This window comes from Colletotrichum higginsianum, chromosome 1 (assembly GCF_001672515.1).
Source record: "Colletotrichum higginsianum IMI 349063 chromosome 1, whole genome shotgun sequence".
In the NCBI taxonomy this organism is placed as follows: Eukaryota; Fungi; Ascomycota; class Sordariomycetes; order Glomerellales; family Glomerellaceae; genus Colletotrichum; species Colletotrichum higginsianum.
Window position 1 is genome coordinate 302,453 of NC_030954.1, and position 18,089 is coordinate 320,541.

Genomic DNA, 18,089 nt, shown 5'->3' on the forward strand with positions numbered 1-18,089 from the left:
CGATTACACGTGAGCCCCAACCCATACACACTCTCTTCCGCATGAACCTAATTTGATCTTCCTCAAAACATCGTCCCCTATGCTATGCAAACCCGGACCCCTCCGCCTTGACGGCCGTCTTGACCTTGAATCTCTCGCCCAAAACGGCCCAACATCCAACTATCACCAACTTCCTGAAGGCATTAGGATCGGCGTCTTCGCCGAACCCCTTCTCCAGCCAGCCCTCGACGTCGCCCCAGTCTATGAATCCCAAGTTAGCCACAGACGCCTGGGTCAGCAGCTCGGTGAACATTCGGTGAAGAGGGCCTCCCCGGGGCCACTTGACGGGGGCCGAGTAAGGGTGCTTTCGCCTCTCGTAGAGCTCCTGCGTGATGAAGGGCCTGCCGGCTTCCTTGAGAACCCACTTCTCGCTCAGCGCTTGGCGGGCCGAGCTGAGGTTCTTCCACCACATGCTCGACCCCGTCCCGTCCGTCTGGCCCTCCGCCTGGTTGTACGCGATCTTGAGGCTGGGCGGCAGGTTGTTGATGTACTCCACCAGGTGGTGGTCCAAGAAGGGGGGCCGGGCCTCGATGCTGTGCGCCATCTCGGTGCGGTCGCCCAGACAGGTCAGGATCATGTTGGCCAGCGGCCCGCGAGTGTAGATGTACAGCGAGGAGTGCAGCGCGTGCCACTTCTCCCGCACATTCTCGAGGACCTCTGGCGACATGGTCCTGGCAACGATCTCTCTCATGTCAGTCTGGCCGTAGGTCTCCCGAACCCATGGCGCGAACAGCTCCCAGTGCGGCTGCCACTTGAGGGCGTTGTTGGCGATTTCGAGGTGCGGAGTCGACGGCGGCGTCTTTTCCCAGTGGTGGTCGAACATGCCTACTGTTTTGAACATGTTCTTGATGTCGTCCGTCATCTCCTTCTGCATGCTCTCCCGCATGCTGTTGTTTTTCGCCAGTGCAGAATCGGGCCAGGCATAGTCCGGCTCGAGGAGGAAGTCCGGCAGGAGGAACGGATATCCTGCAAAGTGTTCGTCGGCGCCCTCTCCTGTGAGGACGACCGGGACACCGTGTTGTCGAGGCAACGTGGACAGGCAGAATTTGCCCACCGAGTTGAGGTCGAAGTGGTGCTGCTCGTTGTGGTAGACGCAGTCGGCAAAGTTCTTGGCCAACTCCTCTTCATTCATGTCCTTCTTGAGAATCTGGACACCAAGCCAGTTTGCTGTGCGCTCGGCAATGTCTTGAAGTACAATTGTTAGTTGCTTCCATACCATAAAATTCCTATTAGAAGTAGGGACGGAGAGAGAGATTATGTTGAAGAGGTTCAAAGGCCTTGTGCAGAAAACACCTACCCGCTTCATTGAACCCTGAGCCCTCGGGAAACTGGATGCTGAAGCACGAGATGCGCTTCGTTGCGTCCTGGTTGCCCAGCATGACGCCCTCCTCCCGGACAAGCTTGGTCACGATGCCGGCAACGACCGAGGAATCAATGCCTCCGGATAGATAGATTCCCACGGGCACGTCGGCGCGGAGTCGAAGTCTCACAGCTTCCACCATGCGTTCTCTGACTTCCCGAACGATCTCGTCCACAGTCCGTGTCTCCACCTCGCGCTGGCTGGTGTTAATAATAATAAAAATAAAAGTGGCAGTTTCTCGTCTTGCGCCGTTTCCATACCTTGTCTTTGTACTGAGGGTCCCAGTATTGGTGGTGCTTGATTTCGCCGTCTCGGGAGATCTCCATCCACGTGCCGGGGTTCAGTTTCCACACGTCTTTAAACACCGTGTTTTCGGCACAGAGAGAGGAGCCGCTGACGAGGCCTTCCACATTCCACTCGGGCTCCCAGCCCAGCGGCAGAAACCCTTTGACCTCCGAGGTCAGAAGCAAGCGTCTCTCCGGGCTGCCTTGCTCGCCGGTGATGGTCCAGAACATGGGCTTGATGCCGAAGCGATCGCGCGCCGTGATGACGCGCCCGTCGGTCTCATCGAAAATGACAAACGAGAACTCGCCCCGGAGATGATCTAGGAACTGGGGGGCCCCGTGGATCTTATAGAGAGCAACCAGGACCTCACTGTCGCAGTGGCCCTTGAACTTGTATCCGTGATCCCGGATGCAGCGGTTGCGAATGGCGTCGTGGTCATAGATCTCACCGTTGACTACTGCGTGAATCTTGCCGTCGTCGCTGTGCATGGGTTGCACGCCATCCGGCGTGAGATCGTTGATGGCGAGACGGCGATGTCCGAGAGCTAGAGGTGAACATGTCAGAGAGATATCAGCGTTCCCTCCGGTTCAAGTCGGCTCACCAATGCCCCCGTCCTCACTGATCCAAATACCCTCGGCATCTGGGCCTCTGTGAGCAATGCTTGCAAGGCTCTCCGCTAGCTGCTTGCGTAGAGTATCGTGCTTCTGCAAACTGTCTTGCCCGTGACCGTTGACGGAGTGAGAGCCCCTCTCCCGTCGTAGCTGGATCGTCGCCGTTATTCCACACATGGCGATGTCCTGCAAAGAGCTTGATGTGAACAATCAAGTAAGGGGGAAACTAGTCACCGGTGGAAGGGCACCTGCTACGATTTACTCTGGTTTTGACATCATCAGCTGTCCTTTTGGGGATGGACGGCACCTCGGCACGGGCACATGCGTTAGAGTTCGAGGCGGTTGAGTCCATGTGCAAAAGTACAGTCCATCCGTTGAGCCCCCCAAGAATGTTACATGCAGGACGAAGTCGGGGCGAATTGGAACAGACTTTTGCCGCTTAGTCACATTTGTAATGCATTCCTCCATCTAGCCGAGCAATTTGACTCTGGCCATGCCTCTGGCGAGTTGAATGTAACCAACCGTCCACATAATACAGTTGCAGCTGTAAGGTGGCACCTGTTTCCTTATGTAAATACCGCACTCGCGAGGTCCGGGGCGAGCCCGGGAAGACAATGGGTTTACGTACAAGCGAGTCTTTTGGTGGAACGAGATACAGGGGGACACTTGATTTCTGCTTTCTGGGTTAGCTGGGATGAGTAGTTGAGAATGATGCCCAAACTCTATTCCAGCTCAGTGTCCACTGTTGAGGCAACCGAGCATCCGCGGGATACCGGGGGGTTAACGAGTCTTGCCGCAGCATCTGTTTGGGTCAACTGACTCGATCCAGCTGGTGAAAAGGTTGAATTCCCTCGCAGAGTGACTTCAGAGGATTTAGACTTCGCAGGGACCGGACTCCGTGGCCGTGGTAAGCCGTGCTCCCCCTGGCGTCTTGGCATCTGCAAGAGACGACCGTCTTTGGCAATCAGTCTCCGAACAGTACGCGACCCCACGATGCGTGTGCTCTAGTTGAGTTGAGACACTAGCTAGGCATCAAACAACCACCACCGGTCAGAGGACTGGCAGCAAGTGGATGAGACGATGTGTGTAAGTGGAGAGCCAAGCAGCCCAAGAAACCATTGCTCGAGGCCGCCAGGCTCTGTCGTGTCATCTAGATGATGGACAGGCGCTCTGCTTCAGAAGGCCCGACCGATCGATGATGGCGGTGAATGTTGACAAGACCAATGCGGTTGGACTGTTCCTGAGTCTGAGTTAACCCCTGCTGCTCCCATACTTCTATAGGGTCGCAGACCCGCCCTGGTCTTCTTCTGACACCTTCTAGACTATCACTAGCCGCCCTGTATAGATGCTCCATACACTGACCATCGAGTAACTAGGTTTAATGATCTGCAGACAGCTTTTTGCTGCATAAGGGATATGTGGCATTGACATTGATTAACTGCATCGCCCCTCGTATAGACCTATTGTGGAACTTGCCTAATAACCGATTCCAGTAACCGTGGTAAATTTTTCGTCGGCATGAGTACCAAGGATTTCCATTTCAAAGATGACACGTCCCATCTTCACTGGATGCCATGTCACTATGTACAGGAGATGTAGAGAGCTTGCGGTCATGAGCGTGCCCCCCGTCAACTGGCCATACCTCTTGGCGTTGGACAACTTGTAGTTTCATGATATGTCTTGTGCTATGTACTATGTAATGGGAGATGTCGGCGGAACAAACAAATCCCATGAGAAGACCCCCCACCTTTTCATCAGCATCTCCATGGCCACTCGGGCTCCCTAAGCCTCCGGATGAAGCCGCACCTTGACCCCGTTGTTCAGGGTCAAGGACAAGGTGAGTTGCTCGCGCCAGTCAGACGAGTCCAGACTCTCAATACTCGAAAAGGCGTGGAGCAATCTTGCAACGGTGTACGACGACTCGGTCAGGGCAAACTTCTGTCCCGGGCAGACGCGAGGCCCGCCGTTGAAGGGCAGATACTCCCAGCCCGGTCTCAGGGTCTCCCAGCGCTCGGGGATGAACTCCTCCGCGTCGGGCCCAAAGAGCTCCGGGCGGCGGTGCATGACAAAGGTGCTGTAGGTCACGACGTTGTTCTTGGCGACGAACATGGGCGAGCGGCCATCGGGGCCGCCGCCCACCGGGACGACGCAGTCTTTGTTGGCCATGCGGCTGTTGGTGGCGATGGGAGGGAACAGGCGAAGCGCTTATCCGTGTCGTTAGCAAGACGGAGCGAGCAAATGGCTAGATTTGGTGAGAATTGTTTAGAAACACACAAAACTTACTTTCCTGCAGCACGTAGCGGAGGTATGTCATTTGCATGACGGCGTCGTAGGTCAGGGGCTCGGTGTAGTGCTCGAGCACGTCGGCCCTGAGCTTCTTCCACACCTCGGGCTTGCGGGCCAGCATGTAGAAGGTGAAGGCGAGGAGGCCCGCGGTCGTGTCCCTTGCCGCCAGCAGCATGTTGACGATCTGGTCGCGCAGCATGATGGGGTTGTCGGTATCCTTGGCCAGCTCGTTGAGGAAGACGTACTTTGTACGCGCGTACTCGTCCTGCTGCTGCTGCTGCTGATGCTTCTCCGTCGCGTTCAGCTTCTCGCGCGCGCGGAACTCGAGCGCCTGCTTGACGAACTTGTCGGCGTACGCGTGGACGACGTCGCAAGCATCCCTGAACTTGGCGTCGCGGTGGGCGAACATCAGGTTGCCGAGGCGGAGTCGGAGGATGGTCCCCTGTTGGGCGTAATCCAGCGCGTGATGGAAGGTGTGCGCGGAATCGGAGGCGTGATCCGACATCAAGCCAACCGACTCCCCGAAGAGATATTCGCTGTTTGAGTCCAGTACCTAAGAAGAGATATAACAATATCATCAGAAACTCACTCGGTTGTCTCAAGGCAGATTTCCAACCAAGAAAGCAACTAACCATGCGGAAAAACAGTTGCTGCAAGTCAACCGTGTAGTTCTCACGGGCAATGAGCTGGATGAGCTGGTCCACGTGGGTTTCGAAGATGCTAAAGTCCGTCACTTGGGCCCGGATAAAGCTAGGTCGGATCAAGGCTCGCTGATGGGCCCAGATCTCGTTGTCGGTGGTGAAGATACCTCTGCCGAGGAGAGGCGACGCACTCTTCCTCCTCAGAGGGCCCATGCCAAAGTCCTCAAACTGGTTGGAGAGCACAGTCTGAATCAGCTTGGGGTCGCAGGTGTTGATCGTGGTCCTCAGGTAGGTGTTCGTGGTGAAGGTCTGGCCCTGCTCCGCGTGGCGCTTCTTCAGCAGGGCAAGGAAGCCGAACTTCTTGGCGGCGGCCAAGTTCTGAAGGACGACATCGGTGCCGAATATGGGGTCCTTTTGAGGCAGCTTCTTGGGAGGCAGGGTGCCGTACTCTCTCTTCATGCGGTGGCGGAGGATGTGCGTGGAGATGATGATGTATAGAGAATATACAACGGTTGCTAGAGACGCAAAAAGCGTCAGGATAGGGACGATCATAGCTTCCGGCGTTCGAAGTTGAATTCGATGCGTTCAACTTCTTCTTCTTCTTCTTCTTTTTCTTTTTCTTCTTTACTCGGAAGCTGTTCGTTTAGCCCTCTCAACTAGGAATTCATAATGATGAACCCCCGGCGCCTGAGGATCCGGGGTACTTTATAGTTGCAAACACATCGTCTTCTCACCTCCTCGTCCTTGTATACGATCCTATATCATTGTACCCACCAAGGTGGATTGCATGTAGATATTTGCGCCCCCCCTCCCCCATGTCTTCTTGCATCCCAGCGGCTATTCCTGCTAAACCACCTTTGGTTGATCAGGCCATGAATGTTGCTTAAGTTTGGTGGGAAAGAAAGGGTTGATTTCGCCGATGATCAGCCCGTCGGTTGGGATCCACAAGAGGTCAAGCAAGCGTTCAGCCGATCCCGAAGCCGAACCCGGGCTTGTCAGGAACCTTGTCCCATCACCGTCGGACCCCGTCCCGAATTCCTACCAGCCGGGTTGATGGGGAGCGAGCTGGGATGGCAGCTGAAACATGCTTTCATGGGTCGACTTGGTGAAAATGCTTGCGTGGCGTATTCGTACGAAGATTCGTTGACTAAACCTCTTGGAGCAGAGTTTGTGCCAAGGGCACTTCAACCCCCGAAGCTCGATGACCGTCTCATCTCGTCCACACCCACGGATCCAACCTGACTGTCATATGGACTATCAATCGCGAATAGTTTAACACAACGACGAACATGGCGAATGTTTTATCGTCGCCACTAGCTGCCTTGAAGATGTTATTCTAAAGTATCTGAAAATCTAAAAATGAAAATGAAAATCCTCAACTTAAAAAACCTTTCCATCAACCTCCAAACCACCTGGACGTAGCCCACTCAGGCGCCGCCGAGAATCTGCCATCGAAAACAGGTTGCGGTGGCTCTCCCAGGGTGAAGAGTATGTCGGCGCCGCAAAGTTTCCCACGGCGTCAGTGAAGCTGAACAGGGGTAAACAATGTAGACGTGAGCAAAACTCTTTGCCAATCCTCAGAGTCTGAGCCAATCGTATATGCACCATGTAACATCACAGACCAACCTTCGGTACGATCAGGCTTATAGCTTCGCAAGTGGCCTGTGAGTTGCCACACAATCCCTGGCTCCCTTGCGGTGGTATCCTGATGTGCTGGCTGCAACACGGATCCATCTTGAATGCCACTCATCGCCAGGTACCTCCCTCCCCTGATCTACCTGGGATCCGCGGCCCAAGGTGACGACTGCCCCGAGAGTTTACGCTGACTTTTCTGCCACAGCAGGTATTGGCATTGCGAGATTTCCAAACACGCAAATCTGTGTAGTACCTGCAGCTGGACAGCTGACAGGACAGGCAATCCCGGCAGAGTCTAAACTGTGGGCTGGCTGGTTACGGGCTGTGCGCCCTGATCCCGGGACGGAGGATGGATGCATATCGAGATGACAAGTCAGGCATGGCAATATCAATATGTATCAATATTTGTAGAACAAGTCGAAGATTGCGTCCCTGAAGGGGTTGCTGCTTCACCGATGTTAAATATGGTTGCTGCGCTTGGGTATTGCATCCATATCCCCGTACTTTCAGGTCCTCATCCTCTCAAGACGCCATCTTCCACAGCCCCCCCCCAATACCCCTAACCACTCTACCTCTCTTTTAGCTGCCGTCTTGTGTCGTCCTTGGCCCGGTACTCGTCATGTCAGCCCCGATTAAAACCGTTGCACTTGCGGGCGTAAGTCATCCTATTCCCACTCCATGGCGGCGGCGGGATTGGGGCACGAGAGCCTGAGACTGACCAGAGCATCTCTTCCAGGCAAACGGCTTCTTGGGCAAGGTGTTGCTCCAGGTCCTGCTGCAGTCGGGTCGCTTCCAGCTTACCGTCCTCACCCGCAAAGGGTCTCGCCACGAGTTCCCCGCCGGCGTCGCAGTGAAGAAGGTCGACTACGAGTCAGTCCCCAGCCTGGAAGACGCTCTTCGGGGGCAAGACGCCCTCGTGTCCGCCTTGGCGTTCGACGCGATTCATATCCAGAAGAACGTGGTCGACGCCGCCTTCAACGCCGGCGTGCGGCGGATGATCCCTTCCGAGTACGGGAACGACACCAAGAACCCCAAGCTCGCCAGCATCCCCATCTACCAGCCCAAGATCGCCATTCGGAAGTACCTCGACGAGAAGGTGGCCGAGAGGCCTTCCTTTTCGTACACCATTATCATGAACGTCTCCTTCCTGGCGCCTGGGTACGCGCTGGACTTCCTGGTCGACGTCAGGGGCAAGAAGGCGCACATCAAGGACGGCGGGGACGTCAAGTTCAACGCCACCACGATGCCTCACATCGGGCAGGCCGTCATCGGCATCCTCACGCACCTCGACGAGACGGCGAACCGCCCCGTGAAGATCAGCAGCGTGGAGACGACGCAGAACGAGATTGTCGAGATCGCCAAGGCCGTCGACCCGAGCGGTGAGTGGGAGATGACGCACTCCAGGACGGAGGACCTCGAGAGGATCGCGCACGAGAGGTGGAACGCGGGCGACCACAGCGAGGAGGTGGTCGAGATGTTCATCAACCGCGCCTTCATAGGCACCGAGGCCGGGTACTTCCCCGAGACCGACAACAAGCTGCTTGGCATCGAGTCCATAGGTAGGGAGGGGCTGGAGAAGATAATCCGCACCGCCATCAAAGGATGATTTGAACCTGGTTAGGCCGAGTCCAAAGGCAGAAGGTGCTGAGTTTTCAACTTCAACTAGTCTGACTAGTCTTAATATACATCCTTCTCTTCCCCCTGTTGACATACATGTTTGTGGCAACCACCTCGGCGATATGTTACGACGCAAGTAAACTAGTCGTCTCCGGGACTTTGCTGTCAGGACACATATCCTACTTGCAATCTAGAACAGTCTCTTGGAGACGTCAATGTCACATCGTCTCGTCAACTGCTCACATGCGCCAAGAGCAAGGTTCATTAATCGCTCTGCATGAATCGTGCCCGTCCGCTTCCTTCACCGACACGCCCCGCCACCTGGCAATAGATGGATATATATTTTTTTTCTCGATAGGATTCTCCAGGACCCTGCAATTTACATCGTTTCTTCTTTCAAACTGGTTACGTTTAGCAGTGAAATGGCGAAGGGCCGGCCAGCCATCTCTGTGGATATACAACGAGACAATTCATGAAAACCATCATGGATCTTCACGTTTGAACATGATGGGCTTTCCATCGTGGGGTCCTCCCATCAACTGTGCTATATGTTTCGGTAAGTCGTCTAAAAGTAAAAGTCAACGGTACAATGCCGGGTGAATGACTGACGAATGACCAAAACAGAGTGTATGCAACTATCAGGTTGCGAAGAGCTCAACTACAGCATTCATTACCGGCATGTTTCTATCATCCATTGCTCTTAGAAAAAAACCAGAAGAATCTCCCTGTAATGAAATCGGGGTTGATGTATGTATTACTGTGTTAAACCCCCGATCCAAATCCATGGACTCTTCATTACGGGAACTCTTGTAAATTCTGGACCCCTCCCATGTATACAGAAACACCTTGAACGCCCTTGAGAGTGAAGTAAACGTGCAGAACCGCTCCGAGAATGTCACTCGCGGTCCGGATGAATCGGCCTAGACCAGCTTTCGCCCGCTCCCTGGAGATCCCACCGCCGCCGCTACCTCGGGAACGCTGGCTTCCGTGTACGGCGGCGGCATCTCTGCCCCCTCACGTCCTGGACGACTGTGACGTCTGGAGCTAGTGTCCTGACGGCCATGACTCGATGGTGAAGACGGCATGACCTCCTGCTTCGGCGGCTCGGGAGCCTGGGCTCCCCGTTCTATCAGCAACTGGGTGAGTTCCGGGTTCTGCAGCAGCCGCGCCATCGTCAGCGGCCGGATGCTCGCCATCTTGTTGACGTCCGCGCCGAATGTGAGCAGCGTGAGCACCAGGGCGTGGCTGTTGGACTGGATAGCCTCGCCGAGCGGCGTCCTGCCCTTGCCGTCGGCCGCGTTGGCGTCCGCGCCGTGCGTCAGGAGCAGCTTCGCGTCCTCGTGCCGCCCCTGGCCGATGGCGTAAAGGAGGAACGTGTCGTCCTTGATCTTCTTGTTCGGGTTGCCGCCGTGCGTGAGGAACGTCCGGAGGAGCTCGGTGTTGCCGAGCGTGATGACCAGGCTCATGATGGACTCCCCCCAGTTGTCGACCTCGTTGGGGTTGGCCCCCCGCTGCAGGAGCGCGCGGACGAGGTCGACCTTGATGCCTTCCTCCATGTCCTTGTTCTGCAGCATCGTCCACAGGACGCCTTTGCCCATGATGCCCGTGACGTTCGGGTCGGCGCCCCGGGTGAGGAGCAGCTTGACGAGGTCGTACTTCTTCCTGTGCAACGCCGAGACGATCATGGTGCTGCCGGTCAGATCCATGGCGTTGGGGTCCGCGCCGTGCTCCAGGAGAAAGGAGATCATGTCCATGCGGTTCTGGCCCAGGGCCATGTGCAGCGTTGGCTGGCCGGTGATGTCGCGGGCGTTCACGTCGGCGCCGAACTCCTGCAGGAGCTTCATGTGCGGAAGGCTCCCGGCCTGGACGGCGTGGATGAAGATGGTGCGCCCGCTGATGGCCGCGGTGTTGGGGTCGCACCCCCGTACCAGGAAGAGCTTGATGATGTCCAGCCGGTCGCTGTTGGCAACCTCGATGAAGAAGGGCTGGCCCGACCACGAGCGCTCCTTGATGTCCGCGCCTTCGTTGATGAGCAGCTCGGCAACCGGCACGAGGCCGCACTCGGCGGCGTGGAACAGCGGCGGCTTCTTCTTCCCGCTGAACGAGTCTTTTGCTGATCGGTCGGCCCCCGAATTGAGGAGAAACTCGACGGCCTGGATTTGGTTGGCGCGGATGGCGCAGATGAGAGGCGTGTACCCTTCCTCGTTCTGGCCGTTGATGTTGACCCCTTGCGAGACGAAGCCCTTGAGATGTCCCACGTCACCGCTCTTTGCAGCTTGACACATGGCGATGACCATGGGCTCTGGCTTGGCCCGCAAACCGGCCGTCATTGCCTTGAAGGAGCTGGAGATGGACGAGAAGAACTGGCCGGTGGCCTTGCTTTTCCCCTTGCCACTTTTGCCCGTGGGATAGTCCGGCGGGGGTACATCCGCAGTGTCCACCGTGTCCGCCATGTCCTGGGCCCCTCCTGCGTTTGCCGCACTCCTGATGGCCAAGTTGCTGGACTCTTCCGTGACTTGAAGGATGTCGCTGCGCGTGAGGACGATCTGAGATGTTTCCACGGCCGTTTCCAGTAGCCGGTGCCCGTCGGGCGCTGAGAGCTTGGAGTCCTGCTGGGCAACCGTGGGCCTATGCAAGTTCAGCCACTGATTATGCGATGCGTGGTATGAACTGGGGTCTTCACAGACTCACATCTGGATTACTTGGACGAACTGTGCGAATAGGCGGGTGTTCGCCATGTGATAGCTCTCATGTTGCAGGATCACATCGGCGTTGAGGCCCGTCACGTTTCCCGGGTCGAGCCTACGGATCTGCTTGTCCACGACCGCCGCCGCGTCCGCGCATGGCTGGAGGGAAATGGTAAGGGCATTCCGCAGGCCCGGCGAGATGGCTGACGCGCCGTCGAGGCACGTCCGGAGCCGTTCCGTGGTGTCTCTGAACTGGTCGAGCTTTGCGGAGAATGAGATCAGGTGCTGGGCCGCGGTGCTCCCGTGGTCAATGGCCTTGAGCAGGCCGTCGAGCTCGGCCGATGTCGAGACGGCTCGGTGGGAGATGTCGTCACAGGTCGACGTTATCGCGGCGGAGGAGAAGCCCACCATTGTCACAACAAGCGATCAGGATATTTTGGATGTAATGGTTCCTCAAGTTTCTCGGCGGGCCCCGCGCTCATGCAAATGCCCTCAACAGCAGCAAACCCCAATGGTTGACAATGATTTATGGTTAAATGAGAAGAGAGCAAGGATACCTGACCCCGCTGGTGTGTTCGGTCGCGCGCGGTGGGATGATGATAAGAATGGCAGACGCCAAGATCCGGATGGGAGGCACCGCCCGCATGGTAAGCAGGCAAAACCTGCGCCTCAGTCTCGCAGTTCAGCCGTAGGAAGTAGTGAGCCGACTCAAAGCCCGCCTTGGGCTCTGGAGTCGGTGGCTAGCGTCAAGACGCGCGTTCGGAAGACGACACCCGCATATTATTGTGGCTGGGTAAGGCTGACAAGACTCCCAAGAGGCCTCTTCTGGTCGACAGAAACAGGCCGATCTGCTAGTCTAGTCAGGGGCGGATGAATGTCTCTGGGCTTTCTATTGGATCAAGAGCGGGCTATCAGACACGCAAATGACGAAGCGAACGGGTTTCGTAGGGCTGGAATCGGGGTCAAACTCTTGGATCAAGTCATTTCGGTGACAGTCCTCGGTCGAGCCACAGAGCCAGCGTCCGGATAGGATGCCTGTTCCCCCTGCATCGCATCTGCTCAGTTGTCGTCCAAAGGTTGAATAGAACAAAAGGTTGTGTGACGCGTCAACCTGTGTGGTAATGGAGAGGTTGTTTTTACGGTCTACACCATGCGACAGGCCGCTTTCACTAAATTAGAGCCTGGTGATGCTGCTATAACTCGTGATGTTTTCTTCAGCAGATGCAATGTTGGAACGAACGCTAAAAACAACCCCCGAAGATGGCGCCGGTAGATGAAGTGCAAGAATCTGATGAAATGGGAGCGGAAGTGAGTCGTCTCCATTGCATTGTTAATCTGATTCCTTGGAAGAGAAACCAATGAACAGTCTCTATGGCTCAGTCGGTAGAGCGTTGGTCTCATATTACTCATCAATATGACCTGGCTTCAAGTCGGGACATCCAAAGGTCGCAAGTTCGAGCCTTGCTAGGGACATTTGTTTTTGTTTCATCGTTTTTTTGACGCGTCACGTCAATGAGTCCAACTTGATTAATAAAACAGGGAAAGGAAGGGAAGCCAGCTCTTTTTAATTTCATCCCAACTGCTCGCCCTGCCATGCCCGATGGGTACACTGGTCAAAATGCCCAAGAGCGACGGTCTCTATCTACCTCGCCCCCAGCGACTACTTTGAGGATGATGAAATCGAGGAGCTGGTCGATTGCGCAAAAGCCGACGCCGTTATTGGCGATTAGGGCCTCAAGAACAAACAGTCTTCAGGATCACCTGCGGCGCCAGAAGTGAATTATTGGTGTTGATGAATGTCACTTGGGCGAGAAGGAAGGTGGTTGAATGATGCATTGTGTACTCTAAGAGCTGAGCAAACGCATCTACTTTGTTTCTACGACGCCCCTCTTGAACCACATTGGCGATTACATCACCTACCTGAATGAAGGATTGTTTATCTAGGGCAAGATATGGCAGCATTTTAATGTGAAGGAAAGTTGGGTGTTCGTTCCCTGGCTGGGACAAGTTGGGCGACACAATCCTCCTCTACGATGATCCGCAAGGACCCAATAGACGTCGTCCGCAAGATACAAGTCATCGTCATGACGGCATTGGCTATTCAGGGCGACCGCGAGAAGTGTCTGGCGGCGGGCATCTGCTTGCCCTGCGTGCGGTCAGCCAACTAGTAACTATTAATCAACGGACGAATGCCTCTCATCTCCTAGGACTTCAGGCCGTCCTGGTTCCACTTCAACAAAATGGAAGGTATGGTATTGAGTCAATATTCGTGTGGTATATATATATATATATATACTTAGATAGATAGATATATGAAAAGACTTGTGCATCTGCATCATGTCGGCAGTGATGCCCTGGTTGTCTACATGGGCGGGTAGGTAGGTAGTATTACAAGATTTAAGAAAAAGATAATCATGATGCTGAAGAGCTATCTCGCCAAAGAGGAGGAGGGGGGGCGCCCCCGACTGACTGGATTCGTTCTCGCGCCCCTCGCTCAGCCGAACTTCTTGTCCTCGCTGGCCCATTCCGACCCTGACGAGGGTCCCGAGTACCGTGGCGGCGGTAGCTCCACCTGTGATATTTGCAGCGCGTCGTCAATCTGCCTGTGCGGCATTCCGTGGTGTGCCGCTGCCGGTTGTGCTGGTGCTGGGTGAGCCGACATGTGCGCCGGCGTCGACTGTATCGACCGCGAGGGCGGACGGATCGGCTGCGCGTGGCCGATGGGCGTCGAGTCGGCCTCGACGGCCTGGGTCTCGTCTCCGGGTAGTTCGAAGACGGGGGCGTATGTGTGGTTCGACGGGTGGTGTGAAGGGTGAGGCGCGGGGACGCCGCCCGCGGGCACCGCGTGCGCGTTCCAGGTCGCGTTCTGCGCCGGGGGCGATTCGTGTCCTCTCGACGCGTGGGTGGGATATTGCGAGACGGGCGAGACCCCCCATGATCCGTTGGTGCCGTCCGTGTTGGTTACCGGCGATGGCCAAGCTCCTGCAGGCTGGCCGTACTGATTCGGTGAGTTGTTTTGCTGCCAGTGTTGGGGACTTTGTGGTCCATGTTGGTAGTGTTGTTGTTGATGTTGCTGCTGCTGCTGTTGCTGTTGCTGTTGACGACCCCATGCAGCGGTGCCCACGGCCATCTGCATCGAGTTTGCCGTGTTGGGTCGGAGGTCGTTCGCACCGTGATATGCCGTCGTCGCCGTCTGGCCCTGTGGCGGCGAGGCCGTCATCGTCGTGAGGCTCGTCGCGCTGGATAACGACGCAAACTTGCCGCCGGCCCCGACCTGGCCCTTTCGCTCCTTGCGTTGCTTCCGGCGACGGTAGCAGAGGAACGCGAGGGCCCCAATGACAACGGCGAACCCTCCGGCGATTCCTGCCGCCAGCACCCCGCGGCCGGGCCCGTCGTCGTCGCCGGAGGTGGACGTGTCGCCGCTGCTACCCTGCTGCCCACTGCTGACCGTCCCCGTGGGGACCACCTCGATCCCCCTCGTGACTGTGATCGTCACCCCGCCCGGCGCCACGCTCTCGTAGGTCGTCATGGACGTGGACGTGATGGACGCTTGTGCCCGTGCCGAGGTCGCCACGTTCGGCGGCGTTGTGATGGACGTGGCGAATGTTGTCGAGCTGCTGCCGCCGGCGCTGTTGCTGATGCTGCTGACGCCGTTGATGGAGGACGTCGAAGACGCCTTGTCGTCGTCGTCTTCTTCTTCGGGGTCGAGGAACTGGGCCTGCGACACGGCCAGCGGCGTCTTGGAATCCGTGCAGGACGTCAGGAGCATCTCGTATACGTCGTCGAGCTCGTCCTTGGCCTCCTTCTCGACGCACTTGGCAGTCGCCATGACGAAGTTGCCGCCGTTGCCGCAGAGGCATGTGTTCATCTCCGTCACCGTGTTGCCGGCGCAGCCGGACGCCGCCGCCGCCGTGTTCATACATGATCTCGCATTGACCGGGTACGCGGAGAAGTCGTTGACGAAGGCCGCCTGGGATTGGGACACGAGGTATGAGATGACGAGGGAGGAGGTCGGGATGGTTCGATGCCGATGCCTCGGCGCCATTTTTGGGCGGTTCGACGCACGACGGGCGTCGTCGGGGAAGAGAGTCTTCTGTGTTTGGTTTCTCCTATCGGGACGCCTTGACCAGTCCCCTTTCCAACATTGGCTCTCCTCTGTTTCGTTTGGGGGTTCTTTTTTTTTTAATCTTCTTCTTCTTCTTTTCTTCCACTTTGAAGATCTCACGAACACGTTCGAAGCGTCTGGCCAGGGCGGGATTTTGCGGTTTCAAGAGACGGTCGTCGGTCTTGGGACGAGGAAAGAGTTTTAGGGCGGTTGACAGGTTGTGGAGGAGAAGGACGGGGGGCACCAGACTGCTGGAGAAAGGATCCAAGTTTCCTGCCGGGCCTTCACCCGTGCTGGATGGAGCCTGGGAGAGAGCGAGACGGCACGGTTCACTTGGTATTGATAAACATCCTTGGGCCCCATCCAGTTCGTTCCCTCCCTCTCGGCCTCTCTCCCCTCTCGGTCTCTCCCCTCTCGTACATCGTACAGGCTACACTGACAGGTACCCCCTCAAAAGGCGTTCGGGGCCCAAAGGGGGGGGGGGGGGGCAGGGCCTGGAAACCCGGCCACTGCGGGATTAGGGGGGGGGCTGTTCCTGGGCTCCTTGACCCAGTCAGTAGCCGCTTGTCCGCAGCAGTGGCAGCATCGCTTGACATCTGTCGTGATCACTTCCTTATGTGGTCCTCTCGGAGACCCAGCCAAGGGGGAAGGGGAGGGCAGACTCGAGATTGTGAGATTGTGTGGGGAGGGGGGCCAACATGAGACCCGAGTCCCGGTTGAAACCTTCACCCCCTGTCGAGATACGAGTCAGGTCTCGCGAGGAGATTGGGTGCCGCCAAGGGGGGACCAGAGACCTCTTGAGCGGTTCCACTTGCCGGTTATTAAAGTTTGATTTTACTTTATGCGTTGGTTGCTGATCGTCTTGCTTAGATGATAGGGTAAATGGGTGTGCCCGTCGTGCCTTGTTCATAACCGTTTGTGAAAAGGCCTCGGGGAGTCTGGGCGTCACGTTGGCCATGCTCAAGGCTCATCCAGTGTGCGATCCCAGAAACCTCCAAAGCCCCCCCCCCCTGAAGTTGTGGGCAGGCAGCCAGGAGAGACTCTCCCACAAGCCGAGACTGCCGGTAGGGATCCCACGGCGTCACCGGCGTCACCGGCGACCGCATGTTGCCGACCGCGGAGCCGTGTTGCCGACGGGACACGAGCATCCCCCCTGACTCTGGGCCGTCATTCCCCAGATGTTGAACATGACGGAATCTGCCGCCTCGTTCTCGCTTTCAATTCGTTGTTGAGATGAGGCGAGTGGACGAGATCATGAGGCTCCAATGCCGTAAGGTACGCGCGAAAGCTGGACCGATGGGCATTCTGACGCTCAATACGCGTCAAGCTTCTTCTCGCCCGGGGCGCGTCCGATCCCGACTCCGGTAAAACCCAAACAGCTCAACCACTCACCACACACGAACAACTCCGAGTACCCTCTGTCCCTCCCGTCAACTCATGCCATCGACGGTAAACCCGACGAACCCATGCATTTTGCCCAGCAAACAACCAACGAACCGTGCCCCGACCCACACCACGCACAACTGCCAGTTGTGTGGAGTCTTGCTCGGAATCTCCTAGGAGGAAAAGCTGTGCCCTAAGTATCACGCCTACTGGGCGCTGGTTTTTTTTTGGGGGGGGGTTTGTGCCACGGACCGTCCATCTCCGGAGCAAAAATAACAACTTGACCAGCCTGGGGGTCGAACCCAGAATCTCCTGATACCATACTTGATCGTAGTCAGACGCCTTGCCATTGGGCCAACCGGCCGTTGTCCGAGATGGACTCGTTGTCGAGTTGCGTGGTCTGCGGGATCGGAACACTGCCCAAGATGCCGGGTGACAGTCTGTTTTGCGACTGGCCGGCCGAACGGGCACTTCAGCTTAGCAACACTACAGAGCAACTCCAACTCGGTCAATCCTTGAGTTGAGTTCAAGTCGACATACGTAAACCACCAAACTCTAATCCTTCATCCGGTCTTTACCTCCGTCCTCTACTGGGATGATCCAGTTCGAGCCTCGGACGGAAGTTTGTCATGGTGAACTTAATTGCGACTTAGTCACTGCAGGTTTCCAAAAGAACTCAGTAGCTTGTGTCATCTAAGATGAGGAGCAAATCACTCATGCTTTACAGCAAGCCACTACTTAAACAGCCTTCGGACACAACGAAGCCAAGAAGAAAATTAATCAGCCATCCGTTATAGTGTGTATCCGTACCTGACCTGTAGTAAGTTTTAAGTTTCTGCCAAGGTGTAGGTTAGGCCAACGAGCCTGGCCCTTGTAGACACGTACGTACGCGTCTACGTGCCTCAGATAGCTAGATGTACTATTGCCGAGCTAAGTGTAGCTGCACCTCTACAATCTACATAACAAGGGAGCTAAAACTTTTGCCTGCCACCACAGTAATCAGAGGTTGCAAACGCTCGCTGGCATCCAAGTGGTGCGAGATTGCCATGAGCTGAGACAGTTAGGTTCACTAATGCTCTTTTGCTATTCGAGTTTTAAAGGGAAGTAAGGTAAGACATTAAAAGTGCAGCCAACAGGGAGATTTATCCTTGAAACCCTGTGTACCTAGACCGCCTTCCTCAGGCTCTTGTATCTGACGATAACGTTTAACGCCTTGTTGATTTCATGTGCAGTTTACCGGCCTATTACACTTAGAATAAAGTAAATAGACAAAAGGAGATTATTTAGATACAAGCTGGAAAAGTTGATGGTTGAAGGGTGGAGGATAGTGATGGTGTGTTGAAGGCACTTTTGGGTGGCTGTAGTTGAACGAAAAGAAATTGAAGAGGACTTGAGCTATTACAGACGAGAATGTCTTTTCGATTCGCTAGAACCTGGAAA

At 56.0% G+C, this 18,089-nt stretch overlaps 5 protein-coding genes across 5 annotated transcripts; 1 reads left to right on the forward strand and 4 right to left on the reverse strand.

Annotated features, from left to right (window-relative positions):
* Positions 1 to 82: 82 nt before the first annotated feature.
* On the reverse strand, positions 83 to 2,472 carry CH63R_00097 (Asparagine synthase; the record flags this gene model as incomplete). The annotated part of the gene is made up of 4 exons (XM_018295072.1): positions 83 to 1,224; positions 1,337 to 1,595; positions 1,660 to 2,228; positions 2,286 to 2,472. 4 exons carry the CDS (start codon positions 2,470 to 2,472, stop codon positions 83 to 85), a joined length of 2,157 nt encoding a protein of 718 aa, XP_018163434.1.
* A 1,605-nt stretch (positions 2,473 to 4,077) lies between these two features.
* Positions 4,078 to 5,774, reverse strand: CH63R_00098 (N-alkane-inducible cytochrome P450; the record flags this gene model as incomplete). Its single annotated transcript, XM_018295073.1, has 3 exons — positions 4,078 to 4,499; positions 4,579 to 5,134; positions 5,214 to 5,774. 3 exons carry the CDS (start codon positions 5,772 to 5,774, stop codon positions 4,078 to 4,080), a joined length of 1,539 nt encoding a protein of 512 aa, XP_018163435.1.
* Positions 5,775 to 7,476: 1,702 nt separating this feature from the next.
* On the forward strand, positions 7,477 to 8,463 carry CH63R_00099 (Oxidoreductase; the record flags this gene model as incomplete). The annotated part of the gene is made up of 2 exons (XM_018295074.1): positions 7,477 to 7,512; positions 7,594 to 8,463. 2 exons carry the CDS (start codon positions 7,477 to 7,479, stop codon positions 8,461 to 8,463), a joined length of 906 nt encoding a protein of 301 aa, XP_018163436.1.
* Positions 8,464 to 9,394: 931 nt separating this feature from the next.
* CH63R_00100 (Ankyrin repeat protein) lies at positions 9,395 to 11,572 on the reverse strand (the record flags this gene model as incomplete). The annotated part of the gene is made up of 2 exons (XM_018295075.1): positions 9,395 to 11,102; positions 11,166 to 11,572. 2 exons carry the CDS (start codon positions 11,570 to 11,572, stop codon positions 9,395 to 9,397), a joined length of 2,115 nt encoding a protein of 704 aa, XP_018163437.1.
* A 2,083-nt stretch (positions 11,573 to 13,655) lies between these two features.
* Positions 13,656 to 15,206, reverse strand: CH63R_00101 (uncharacterized protein; the record flags this gene model as incomplete). The annotated part of the gene is made up of 1 exon (XM_018295076.1): positions 13,656 to 15,206. The coding sequence occupies one exon, from the start codon at positions 15,204 to 15,206 to the stop codon at positions 13,656 to 13,658; it is 1,551 nt and encodes a 516-aa protein (XP_018163438.1).
* Positions 15,207 to 18,089: the final 2,883 nt, after the last annotated feature.